Source organism: Lichenostomus cassidix, chromosome 15, assembly GCF_008360975.1.
Source record: "Lichenostomus cassidix isolate B80296 chromosome 15, HeHo_3.0, whole genome shotgun sequence".
Taxonomy (NCBI): Eukaryota; Metazoa; Chordata; class Aves; order Passeriformes; family Meliphagidae; genus Lichenostomus; species Lichenostomus cassidix.
Window position 1 is genome coordinate 9701816 of NC_139496.1, and position 13640 is coordinate 9715455.

Below are 13640 nucleotides of genomic sequence, written 5' to 3' on the forward strand. Positions count from 1 at the left end.
CAAACAGGCTCGTCTCTAACGTGTCTCATTTAAACAATGTCTTGGATAGTCCCTCAATCATTCTGGAAAGCTATAGCCAGCCCAGACTTTTTGTTAGCTGGTCAGGACCAGGTACCTCGTTACACCCCTCAGTCTGGCTTGCAGATACTAGACAGAGATGGCCAGGGGAGCCAGAGCACTCCATTTCCAGCAAGGCGCTGACTGGCCATCCCCCACCACCTTCGGTGCTCCCACACACTTTGTTTGAAGGTTCCTTCCAAGGCAAACCTGTCAGGAAGGGATGGACCAGGAAGGAAACTGCTCATAGCACCTTAACAGGGTCAGGAACGCCCAAAACCCAGCTTCGTAGTGAGAAAGATGCACAAAACCAGAGTCAAAACAACTAAACTGAAGCCATGAAGGATGAATTATTTCTCCTCCCTATTATTATTCAAATAAGACAAATTCATTTGAACTGAGCAACTGGAACAAAATATCACACCACGCTCAGCTCTGCCTTGGGGCAGCTGATGGCACCAAATGGGTGCCCTGGCTGCCAGGAGAGGCCAGAATAAATTATCCTAGAAGACTTGTCTCTGACTTTTGCACATCTAAACGCACACTCTTTCTCCCATGGTAGGCAAGGTGCTGAGATTACTGGGTGAGCCTCAAGAAGCTGAGTATTGCTTGCTTCAACGATGCTCAAATAAAATGTACCCTAAAAGGCCTGGAGGAGAGTAGCTCCTTAGAGAGATGCCTGCTTTCAACCATAGGTTCTTTGCTTAACAAATCAAGGCAGTTCATGGTTCTCAAAACTGATAAAGATCTAAATGTCTCTTCGCTCCAGTTAGAGCAATCCCAAAAATGCTGGAGAATCCCTGCAGGCACTGTCACTGAACAAATCAGAGCTCATATTTTATAATCATTTTATAAGTATTAGGATTTTAACAGCAGCTAGAAGATGAAGCAGACAACTTCATCAAGCTTACTACCTTTCATCCCATGGTTTGTTCTTCAAGATCTGCTCTCTCTAAAGCTTGTCTTCTTTAACTGGGGCAAGGGCGCTCTTGTTTCTCTCCCAGTCTGGCTGTTACCCCTTGTGCAGTTGGAGAGAATTAAGGTCCTTCTTGTTTTTCAGCTCAGAGACAGAATTAGGGTCAGGGCTATAGCAGTGATGCGTGTGATCAGAAAGGCGAGGTTCAGTGGCACTGCTGCACGGAGCAGTGCTCTGTCACCTCCCCCAGCTCCCATTCTGGAGCATGAGCTGACAGCTTCTATCACAGCTTGAGGGTTAGGAGGAAGCAAAGGCTTCAGCTACCTGGGCCCAGCAGAACAGAAAAGGCTGCTCCTCCAGTTGCCTTGCCAGAAACTCTGTAATTCTGCTGACCCTGCTCAGCTCAAAGAGAGGCTGAGCCATTTCAGGGGATCAAACCCAGCAACAATTGCTAGGAAAATGCAGGCCCAGAGAGGCAGAGCAGCATGGAGGTCACTGCTCAGGGCCACTGCTCCCAGGAAAGACAGAACACTTCTGAGGACAATGGAGAGAGCGTGAGGTAAAGCGCTCTGTGAGCCCAGAGCTCAGCAGCATTGAAGCTGATCTGCAAAAACCCAACCCTGTCTGCAACAGATCCTGCTCCAGCACAGAACATCGCCCTCCTGGCCAACTAGAAAAGCCCAACATGTTGGAGGCCAAGACTGTGAGAAGGCAGTTCCTCAGAGCCTGCATCTCTGGACCAGCAGGCGCAGCAGTGGCTTTCGCTCTCTTCAGCCTCTGCATGTGGAAACAGAAGCCTCTTGCAGAAATATCCCTGGAGGAAGCAAGTGACCTTGCCTCCAGTGCTCTGCTCATTTTCAGTTCTCTGGAAGGCAACAAACCACCTTGCTCTGCAGGACTGAAATGCTGGACATCTGTCCTTTCGCTACAGTGCCTGGATATGCAAAAGACCAAACTCACTGCTAACACTGACCAGCTCCACTTCTCACTGCCACAGGCAGGTCTGGTCCCTACAGAGGGAGAGACCACACGGAGCATCAACCAGGTTGCTCTGCTCTGTCCTACAGCACAGGTAGTTCAGTGTCACAGAGAAGTGAGCTCACCATGAGGAAGGTCAAGGAACAAGTCCCAAACCTCCTCTCTGGTTCACCTGATTCTCAGCTTCTTCCAAAGAAGAGATCACTTGCTAGAAAGAGCAAAACAAGGAACTGGGCTTAAAACAAAACCTTTGAAAATAAAAAGATATTAAAGGAAACAAAAGCCATAATCAATACAGAAAACAAGTGCATCTGATCAGACGCTAACAACGTCAGCCTCTCACAGGCTACAGCAGAATCCCTCTGCGATGGAATAAACATTGCAATTGCCAAACTAGGAAAGTCTCTCCCAACTGGTGCAGCAAATCAGGCCGGATAAATCCCACTGCTCCTGGCGCAGCTTGCAGTCTGAGGAAGGGACCATCTCCACAGAGGCTGGGCTGGAGCCTTGGTATCTTTACGCAGGTGAGTACCATACATCGTGTTGCACACATTCAGGGAGATGCTGAGCCAGGCTCTGTCTGCTGTAGTCGCTTGACACCCAACAGCACCACAACACTTCCATGCTCCTGGACAAAATGTGTACCCTTGCCTTGTTTTAAGAACTGCTTTTCTGCTTAAGGAATCGTATTCCACCCAGTAAGGGCAGAGATCCTACAGCACATGGCTTTCTCTCAGTGTGGGACATGGCCCAGGACTGGTAGCATCAGCTTTTCAGCTTTTCAGCTTTCAGGACTGGTAGCATCAGCCCAATACACACCCAGCCAGGACTCAGTTCACTCATGGATGCTCCAGGGAGAATCAGAGGCTGCACATGGTGTGAAGGGGAAGGCGAGGGCCTTGCTGGCAGGGGGAAGGTAAGCCCCTTCTTACCTGGACCTGCTACTCATTGCTATTCATTCCAAATGAATCATCTTTTTTTTTTTTTTTCCTTAAATTATGAACAATATGGAGAAATTGAAAGCAACCATATTTGGTCCTACTCCTTCCCTCCCAGCCCCTGGGCTGATGCACTGTGGGGCTTGCTCTCACAATCGGCAGAGGCAGAAGAGAGTAGGAATGAAGACACCAAAGGCCACCAATATAGGAAACATGAGGCTGCTGTTGTCCGAGGCATAGGGGTTTGGTGTGCGTGGACCTGACTGAACCCGGTTCTTATTTGCCTGTTTTTTGACACTGGAGCCATCATCATATTCATCTTCATCATCATCTTCCTCTTTTTTCTCCAGACCTGGGTGTGGCTGCAGCTTAGGAACATCTGTTGAACAAGACAAAAGATTGCAAGCAGGCAGGATGTAAATCGGGAGATCATTCAAGACACTTCCTCCCCCTCTCCCCAATCCAACATGAACGTGGGCAAGAGGGCACCTGAGAACACATCAAAACCACAACCAGAACACCCCAGAAGAGAGGAGCATCTTCCCTCACAGAGGATCACACCACTATTTTTCTTCGTGAGATAAGAGCATCCAAGGATCCAGCCTGCAGAAAAACGACATCCTTCCACAACATCTATGTGTCACACAGGCAAGTTAATGCACAAAAGCACACTTAGAGCACACTTTCAAATACTGCAGCTGCTCAGTGATATCTAGTCAAGAACAAGCACCTGCTGCCTGCAGCACCAGCAGATACAGGTGCAAACAGGAAGGGGAACAATCCTTTCCATAAACAGTCCTACTCCACATCACTGCACCCCCGAAGCCTAGAGCTATGAGAGCAGCACGGCCCAGCCCCACTCAAATCCAGCCTTCTGAGCCTGAGGCCTGAGCTGCAGGTGCCATTTGGCCACAAGGCTCTTACAAATCTTTAGCAGCACTTGACAACCTCTGACTAATAGTAAAGCAAATTGATGTTTTGGTCAGAGAGGGATCCTAAACCCTTCCAGTTCAGAGGTTAGAGGGGCTTCAACTCCAGCTCACTTATAAAAAGGGTGATGAAAGAACAAGGACTTTTCTAGCACTCCCCAGAGGAATAGGTATCTGGAAAAAAACATTGCCTTGTCCTCAAGCTGAAAAGGCAAAACAAAGCTCCAGGTAAGAAATACTTAAACCACTAGCTAAAATAACTGTAAATTATTTGTCTGTAGGGCTGCTGCCGACATCCAAGGCCAGAGGGAATTTATCTGTAGCTATAAGCTGAGACGGACCAGACATGTTCTCTTCTCCTCTACCCCATATACAGGAAATTCCAAAACAAATTGATTTTTCTCATTCCAAAATGACACAGCTTTGTGACTTGGATCAGAACGAGGACAGTACACACCTACTTCACTCTGCAACTGCACTCTGTGGGAACTCAGTGAAAGAGAAACAATTTTGGCAGATGTGGGTCAGCAAGAGCTATGATCTCATAGTCTGAGAAGCAACAGGCTGCTCTCCAAGGGGGAAGAGCCTTCTGGCTCAGAAACTGTGCTTACCTTCCACTGTTCCTTGCAGGATGTATAGGGCACAGATTTTTGGATTGTCATAGTAGCCCTAGAGAAAGCAAAGGCAGCAGTCAGTGCTGCAGCTCAGAGACAAGGAATGGTCTCCTCACCTACCAACACCTCTACTTTTCCAGCACACAGCTGCACCACATGACTGGGGAGGAAGGGGAAAGGGAAGATCAGAGCTTTGCCCTGAAAAGCTTATTACCTTTACAAACTCAATGTGGAGCTTTCCTGTGAATGTTGAAACCTCTCCCTGGACACTCAGTTTTCCCTTTTTGATACTCATGGGAATGATTTCATCGTGAGCTGTGCTGTGTCCAACTCTGTCAAAAATGTCCAAGTCTTTCACCACCACGTGGCCATTCAAGCGAACATCAAATACCTTCAGGGTGGAAGAAATGACAGAGTCAGAACAGATTCAGGCACGTGACAGTTGAAATGGGAACAGAACAGGAAAGGTCTCTGCTTTTTACGCACCCAGGACCAGAAAGCATTGTAACATGCACTGGCCCACTCCTTTGGGAAGGATTCAGAACCCAAAAGCAGCCAGGTAAAGACACTGAAGCGTTAACAATGCTTTCAAATGCCCTGAAATCTGCCTCTTCCTTTTAAAATACCCCCTATGTCTGCCGTTCAGATCTGAGGACAGCACAGTTTTATTCTCGTTTATTCATGCTTCTCTTTCACAACTTTTCTCCTGTCTGAAGACCTGCTCCTACCACCCTGGGGTGGCTGTGACACACCACACCCTAGGGAGTGAAGCCATTTCTAACTAACAGCCTGCAGCAGAACAGGGAAGAGGAAACAAGCTGGTGAAGAACACAGGGTTTGAAGGAGGTAAAATGTTTAACGGCTAACCACATCTGTGAATTCACAGTGAAAGTCCTCCTCAGGGCTGTAATGACTCAAACTTCACGTGGCACCTGGGGAATCCCAGCAGAACCACATGAAGGAAGAGGAACCAAAGATGCCTCAGCCCTTCAGTTTAATCTGAGGCTACTTTTTGCATCCATTCTGTAAGCCAGCCCCACCAGTTCTGCTCCCTGAAATACCTCTCTGGCAGGAAGTCAGCACGGTGCTTTAGGAGATCAGCCCTAAAGAAGCTGATGGAGTCAGAGGAAAGCCAGACTAAAACACAAACCACTCCTACCCCCATTTATCACAGAACTTTGAGTTCTGCTTGCTTCTGTTTCTACTTCTGTACATGAGGGATTTCAAAAGTGGACAAGGATTATTCTTCTCTAAAGAGCAAAAAGCAGTTGAATTTAACTCTGTGCTTTCAGGGTCAGACTGAATCAGTATCAAGTCTTATTACATCCATAAAAATTGTTTTGAGTAGGCTATTTAACCTAGATCACTTCCCTACTTCAATCTATGCAATATTTCCTCTGGCATAACCATGCTGTCAAGTCAGAAACAAGTGTTCAAGAAAGAGGAAAAAAAACTTCTCAAAGCCAGCATAGCCTAAACAGATTGTAAAACTCTATTGCTAGTTATGCTTAGTTGCTCATGATTGTTTGAATACATTGAAATGAAGTCTTCCAGTCCAACTGCATAGCTGGAACGTGGAAGACAGCTCTAAAGCTTCAGAGCCTGTGAGAGGTTAGGAACTAAGTTTACAATTAGTGCCTTACTTCACTCCTTCCTCCAGCATGCAAAGCAGCAGAGACAACCTGAGCACACGGTCTTAGCCAGGAACTCACATCAGAGACACACAAGGAGCTATTGCTTACCTTCTGTTGAGATTGTGCAAAATAGACCTCTGCAAACTTCAACACCAGCACATAGTCACCCTCCTCTTTGATGGGAACTTCATAGCCAAAGGTTTCCTCATTGTAACGCTCTGTCTGGTACAGAATTTGGTCTTCCGCGTTGGACCGCAAGATTGGCAATTTCATACCATAGTCAGAAGCTGGGTTTCAAACATAAAGAAGTTGAGAGGAAGGGTTACATTCTGAGGAGGAAACACTTTATATACTCTTGAAGTGCTTAATTCACTCAGTAAGTGGCATTAGCACTTATGCCCTGTCAGACCCATCTCCCCTCCTTGCTCAGACCAGGTGGTGGCACTACTGGAGCAGAAGCACAGGTAGCCAAAGCCCCAAGAAATGTACGAAAACGGGTCTGGAGACCTGCTGCAGTCTAAGACACAGTAAACTCACTCGCACCATTTCAGAAAGAAGAGCCTGTTTCACAAACATTACACAAAGCCAAAGGACTTGGCCATTGGCTCTTGCTTTAAAGAGAAAAAACACGTAGAATCTTTTTACAATATTTTCAAGTTTCAAATTCCAAGTACAAAACTAAACCAGTCTGCATAGGAGTGACCTGACCCATTGACAAAACAGATTTGAAGTTAGCAGTTGATGGCATCAGATGTTAAAGATTCATCCCCCACAGCTAAGAACCTGGGGAATGGCAGAAGGGTGAAAAGCATTAGGCATCCTACAAAACCCTTTCTTTTCACCATAATACCTGTCACCATGAAGATGGGACGAAGGAAGCAAGAAAGATACACAATCGTTTCAAAAGCAGCAGCAGCTCCATCAGCTGATTTTCTCAGAGCCACACAGCTGAAATGGGTGATGTCTGCAGGCATCTGAAGAGCCCCCTGAGAAGGCCCCAAACAACACTCCCAAATAGGACAATAACTGACAAAATCAGAGAAATCACAAAATTTGACTCTTTTCAGTGTTTTACCATCTCTACAGCAGCCCCCAAAAACTTTAACCCCACTTGGTATGCTATTGTGTCAGGGTTCCTGTATAAATGCAAACTGATGCATTGCCACCAGAGCTGCACATCAAACAATTCCCCAGCAAAGCAGGGGCAGGAGGGAAGACTGTGGACATCATCTGTCCATTGGCACTTCAGACAGAAGTTGATCCAGATGAAGTTCTCTGCTGACACTTACCTCTTCCACCCTCATTTCCATGGGAACAGACACTGCATTGGCCAAGACAAAGCAAGAACTACTAACCCGGTGCACGTTGCCGAAGACGGAGCCAATGCAAACGAGTGAGAGGAAATTAATGCCAGTTCTTAGTCTCCTGTTTCACACAGGGCTGCTCAGGCAATCCTCCACTTCTCTTTACCACTCAAACCTGGGCATAAAGGCTGAAGACTCTAATCACCAGAAATACAGAGGGTGAAAAGTTTAACCTGTCCTCCCACGCAGGTATTTCTGGCCAGCTACAGATTACAGTGATAGCAAACCAAGGACTCCACAGAAGTCAGTTCCTATTAAAGGAAAGCCTGCACAGGAAGAAAGTCCTTTAATAGCCAAGAAGGTAACTGGAGAGGAAGACCTGTCACCTGCACGTCAGAGCTCTGTCGACAGAGCAGTGGAGGCAAGTTGGGTTTTAGAGCACGCTGGGTGCTGACTGGGAGCAAGCTGTACACACCAAGCTATAACTCAACTTGTTTGGCACCTGCCTATTCTGTAACTGCCATAAGCACAGTCGGTCCTTTATGGCACAGCAGCTGAATGAAGGCTTGAAAAACAAAGTTTAAATTTGCCCAGAGGCAGTACAGCCCAGAATTACTACCCCTAGGTCATTTCCTCCCAGTCAGACACATATTTCTGCTGTAGTCCTTACATGTCTATCAACACAGAGAGGAGCCCAGAGTAAACGAACAATGGTGCAATAAAAAGCCATTGAGGGAAAGGCAGCTGAGAGCTCAAAGGGGTAAAGTCTCCACTGTGCCTGGCACCACTGGCTGGAATCACTGGCTGAAGCAGGATTACTGTAACAGTCTGCTGCTCAGAAGAGACACCACAGGCTTTCCACAAAGGAAGTGCATGTCACAATGTGCTTGAAAAAGACCCTTTTTCTTCTCAACTCAAAAATAAATGGCTCAAGTCCACAAGGACATTCAAGTCACACATGTGAGTGGTCTATGAAGGGAACCTGACCTACACTGATCAGGGCACCTTGTGCAACTGGGCCAGCAGCTTCCACGGGTGTGAAAAACTGTATTAGAATTTAAATGTGACCTCCACTGGATCTACTGTGCCAAAAGGCTCTCCATTTGGGATGGCACTCATGCAAGGTAAGCAGTAGCAGGTCCAGCTGTATAGCACAGGAAAATCCTCACCATCCTATGTGGAAACAGCAAAGGTTAGGCTTAAAAGTCAACAGAGAGCTCATCTTCTCCACATTCCACCACTCACCTGTAATTGAAAGCAGAGCAGCTCAGCACAGCTAGCTTTTCAATACATTAGTGAACTGACTAAGTTTTGGTACACCAGTTATCAGAAACATGCACAATTCAAACTGCGGTGGTCTCAGGGGAAGTAAGAAAACATAACCTAAGTGCAATATATCCTGTCCTAAATGGTAGACTGAAGATTTGGTCTTAGTTAGTTTGGAAGACTTGGTAGTTAGAGCAGCCGATGATATCCCAACTGCCTCTAGTTCTGCTCGTGTCCCTGTCCTTGAACACCCAGCCTGGACTGGCGCATGAAGCAGACCAGCCGGCTGCACCTTCCCCCTGCCGGGCCCAGCACCGGGGCTCCAGCGAGCAGCCTGTGCTCTTCGCTGTCGGGACCAGAATGCTGCAAGAATCAGCCCACATCGTGCGCGACCCGGATCCGGTTGCAGAGGGCTGGCAAAGCGTGTTCCACTGCACCGAGCGCGCTGCAGACTGGGCTGCGAACCGGCGGATCCTGCTGTAGAACCCAGACTCTTCAGTGGAAAACGGGAGAAAAAAGGAGACTGGCGGACACACGCGGCCGGGCTGGCAGCCTGACCGCTCCCCGCCGCCTTACCAACAGAAATCCCACTGCAGACCTCGCGGAGCCACTTTCCCTCCGGCATTACACAACCCCTCAGCCCGAGGCCAGGAACACCATCCCGCAGGGCTCATCCCGCCGCTTCTGGGGCCCCGGGCCCGCACGGCCACGGGGACGGGGGATGCGGCGCCAGCTGGGCCCGACGGGAGGACGAGGGTGGCCGCGGTCCCGCGGGTGACCAGTGCCGACGCTGCCTTCGGGCCATGACCGTCCCTGAGCGGCTGGGGGAGAGGAGCCCCCGCCGTCCTGCAGGGACACCCACCGACCCGCCGGGGCTGCAGAGGGCAGGACGGCGCCAGGGGCGTGCGTGTCCCGGACCCCGCTGGCACAGCAGGGCCTCACCGCCCCGGCGGAGCGGAGCGGAGCCGAGCGGGACCCCGCGGGCAGCCCCGCCGAAACCCCCCGGCCGCGGCGTTTCCCCCGCCCTCACCTCGGCCCACGCGGCCCTCGAGCGGGTCCTTGCGGAAGTGGATGCCGTTCACATCCACATGGGCATCGCCACCCGCGTTGACGGCCCAGACGACGCTGTCGGCGATGCCGCCCGCCGCGCCCCGCAGTAGCAGCGGCAGCAGCAGCACGGGCGGCAGCAGCGGCGCCCCGCGCGCACCGGCGCCCACCATGTCGCGCTCCCGGCGCCGTGCCCGCCCCTTCCTGCCGCCGACAGGGGGCGGATTATCCCCCTGCCGGGGCGGGGCGAGCGCCGACCAATCCGCGCGCCGAAACGCGAATATGAATTACCTGCCCGCCTGCCATTAGACAGCTGCGGGCCTGGATCTGCATATTCATAAGGCGTCGGGCCAATGAGCGGCAGCGGTAGGTGGGTTAGGCTGAGCGGCGCGGGGACGGCGGCGGGAGCGGCGCGGGGAAGTGGTCCCTGCGGGCTGGGGTGCCCGGGGCCGGTACCGCCCGCACAAGAAGCCGAGCGGGTGTGGAACCGGCTCCCCCAGGAAGGAGCGGCGGGGACGGACGTGGCTTCCCAGCGCTGTGTCCGGAGCGAGGACAGCCCGGCGAGCTGCCACGAGCGCCGGCCGCAGGAGGGCAGAGCCCGCCCCTCGGCGCCGCCAATCGCGGGGCTCCAGCGCGGCGGAACGCGGAGCACGGTGGGGCGACGGCGGGAAGCGCAGACGGAAGGTTGCCGGGGCAACGGGTGGCGCTGCGGCAGCGCGGACCGGAGCGGACCCGGTGTGCTCGGGGAAGGGGCTGGGAGCGGAGCTGGGGCAGCGGGAGCTCCGCCGCCGTCGGGGGCGGCTTCTCGGCACGTCCCACTAGCTCCGTGCCCGCTGTGCTCTGAACAGCAGCTCCCAAGCACGGCTCGCTGCCTTGGCAGAACACGCAGGTTCTTCCGTTCGCCCCTGCCATGGAGTAAGGGAAAAGACAGCTGCCGGCCGCCCGGTAAGGAGCGAAGCGGCTGGTGGCGGGCAAGCACCTTGCATCGAGGTAATCTGCCTGAGAAGCAAAGCGGCCAGAGAAGGGGAAGGCGGGGAGGTGACCGTGACACTCCCAGCAGGCTGCTCCCTGACTTGCACCGTATAGGAGAATGTAAGATACTGGGTTTGGTTTTTTGGGGTTTTTTTTGAGGACCTTGACAAGGTCTAGGGTGGCCGGAGTGAGATATCCCAGATGGAGGTCGAACGAAACTCACTCTGTACACAGTGGGGGGCAAATAACTTAATGTTTGCCCTTCTGTCTGATCACACTGTTCCTTGAAGCATCAGATACCAGCAGGCCTCAGGGCTGTGCTCCTGGCACTGGCTGCATTAGCAGTGGCTGTTTCTAAGTCCCAGTGACACTTTATTAATTCAAGCCTTCCGCAAAGCATTTGCTTTTATAAATAAAGACTTGGTGCTGCAGACTGAGAATTAAACGGGTTTGTTGCTTTTATAATGCATTTGCAGGCCTCTTAACCAGACACAGTCTTGGAGAAGTGAACTGTTCGGGGGAATGCATAACCACCCACCCCCTGCTCCCCAGTCTGCTCTGCCCAGGTTGGAGTGGTCCCCAAAGCATGTTCCTGCTTCTGTAACATCAGTTCTTGGGCTCACAGTATAACTGGGCCAGGGCAGACATGGCACTGCTGCACTCCCACACCAGCACTGCTGCCAGGAAGGGGTTCCTAAAACTACAGGGTGCCTTAGTAAACCACATCCAGATTAGTAGCATGAAATGCGCACGCTTAGCACCTCTCCAGATTCAGCCACCTCACGCTGATTCCTGGCAAATAATCTCAGCGTTACAGACCCAAGCTCTGGCAGCATCTGATCAAATCCAGGCTAATCTCCTGTATCCCTGCTGTGTTTGTGACCTGTTGGGTGTCCCCCAAGTTCTGTGACCAAAGGAGTGCAAGCAGCCGTGGCCAGGACAATGCTGTCCAGTTGGCAAGGCCAAGGGAGGCCTCATTAGAGCTCATTTGTGCTGATTACAAACGATCCTCCCTAATCCTACACTTTAAACTGCGATGTGTGGGTCAGGAGCACAACTCTGAAGCACATAAACACTTTGAGTGTTACCAGTTGTCCCCAGGCAGAGCATTTTCTAACAACTAACCTGGATAATCATTTCCCAAGAATCAGCAGCCCATCACAAAGCAAGATGGATGAACTGAGCAGCAGTGAGGAAGGACAGTGGCTGTGCTCATCAGGGGGCAGGAGAAGCCCTCACCCTGGCTCACAGGCTGGTCACAGCCCCTGGCAGAGGATGGCAGATACACAATTTGGCTTGTGTCCATGGTGTCCTACACTGCCGCCCCGAATCGATACTTGCTGTCCCCAGCAACTTGATGCCAGCTTGTGCCCCAGATGTCAAAGACTCTATCCTGTTACTAATCCACTGAGCCATCAGTCAGTCCCTTGATGCAGGCTGGATTTACACCAGTAACCTACAAGTGAAAGGCTCAGGGTCATCTTCTCAATCCCTTGATCTCTCCCTGTCCCCTGGCAGCTGTGCCAAAATGACTCAGTCTTGAATCAGTCCTGCCTGGTCTACCTATAGCCCTGATTGTTCACAAGCGATGAGGGGTACATGCATAGGGTATTAGCCATTTCCTGCTAGAAAATGGGATCAGGATTTGGGATGTCCAAAAAGAGCAGCAAAGAGGTGTGGGTCAGAAGCAGGCTTCATGGCTAATGAGACATCTAAGAAGCCAGTGTGAGCCAGCCCCAGTGCCTGAGCCAACTCCTAAATGGCACAGGGCTACAAGGCTCAGGTGCCCACAAGGGACCAGCTGTGCCCTGTCATGCAGAGCTCCTTGGAAGCCTCCCTGGTACCAAACTGGAGATGAGCGCAAAAGGATTATCTCCAGAATTAGATTATTTAGATTGGATCTTTAATCTCTGCCCCCTCTGTCTACACAAGAAAATAGTAAAACTCCCTGGGATTATTCGGGGCTTGTTGTGAAAGTAAAATCAGGCTGGCAGCAAGAGCTTCTGCTGGAAGAAAGGAAAATGAAGGCTTTTGAGACCTGCCCTGTCTGACCTGTTCACTGTATCATGGTGAGACCTGGCAGAAAAGAGCTACAGATGATTTGGCAGACTAAGCTTTCCTCAGAAGTAGCTGTGGCTCCAGGACTGCCTCTGCAATGACACAAAGGTGTCCTGCAGCCACCCTTTGCCTAGTACTTTTGGGATGACAGGCAGAGCCCTGTCATCAGTACAAACACAGGGACCTGCCTAAGTGAAAATGGCCGTAGTTTGCAGGGAAGATGCCCAGCCACCATGATGTTGCACTGTGGATCAGTCTAGCCCCTAGAAATGGGGTTACCATTTTAAATGAAAACTGTCCTGCCATCTGATGCTGTGGGCAAAAGATGCAACTGCTCAGGACAGGGTCTGGGAAGGAGCAGGCAGTGGCAGCAGCCACCACACTTGTGACCTCTGTCCATCAGGCTCGTGCAGGCTGGCTGTGGCACAAGGCATAAGCCCAGAGCTGTCCCCAGTGCCCACAGGCAGGCACAGCACTCTGCAGCACAAAGAGCAGAGCTGTCCTCCTGCTCTGCACACACAAGCAGGTCCTTCCTTGATGGGCTCCACTGTAAGTGAAGCACACCGGTGTACCAGCACTCCCTTTGGCAGACACAAGCCTGCACACAGCTCCCCCTCCCAGTATTACCCTGAACACATTTATAGTGTAGCAGGACTCTGGACTCTGTTCCGCTTATCACCCTCATCTCCTAACCACAATACAGCTGCTGTGCCAGTAAACATGGAGATCTGTAAATATCCATTTTTCAATTTCTTGGCTCACACCCACATTTCCAAGATGGGACCAGCTCCATAGATACACACACAGTTTGCATACACCCACTTGCATACAAACTCTTCTCCTGTTGCACTCCCAGGTACCTACCTGCACTTGCTTTTATGTGCACACACACAAACCCTTCCTACTGTGCAAACACAAGTAAGCATG

General features: G+C 51.0%; 1 protein-coding gene across 1 annotated transcript; it reads right to left on the reverse strand.

Annotated features, from left to right (window-relative positions):
• Positions 1-2961: 2961 nt before the first annotated feature.
• MLEC (malectin) lies at positions 2962-9906 on the reverse strand. The gene is made up of 5 exons (XM_085076072.1): positions 9667-9906; positions 6175-6353; positions 4647-4823; positions 4430-4487; positions 2962-3268 (listed from the first exon to the last, which is right to left on the reverse strand). The coding sequence occupies exons 1-5, from the start codon at positions 9854-9856 to the stop codon at positions 3039-3041; spliced, it is 834 nt and encodes a 277-aa protein (XP_084932198.1). The 5' UTR covers positions 9857-9906; the 3' UTR covers positions 2962-3038.
• Between the last annotated feature and the right edge of the window lie 3734 nt (positions 9907-13640).

Coding starts and splice junctions, on each gene's coding strand:
- MLEC (XM_085076072.1), bottom strand. CDS start 9,856: ATGGTGGGCGCCGGTGCGCGCGGGGCGCCGCTGCTGCCGCCCGTGCTG. Junction 6,354..9,666: donor CGAGGGCCGCGTGGGCCGAG/GTGAGGGCGGGG, acceptor TTTGAAACCCAG/CTTCTGACTATGGTATGAAA. Junction 4,488..4,646: donor TCCACATTGAGTTTGTAAAG/GTAATAAGCTTT, acceptor TGCTTTCTCTAG/GGCTACTATGACAATCCAAA.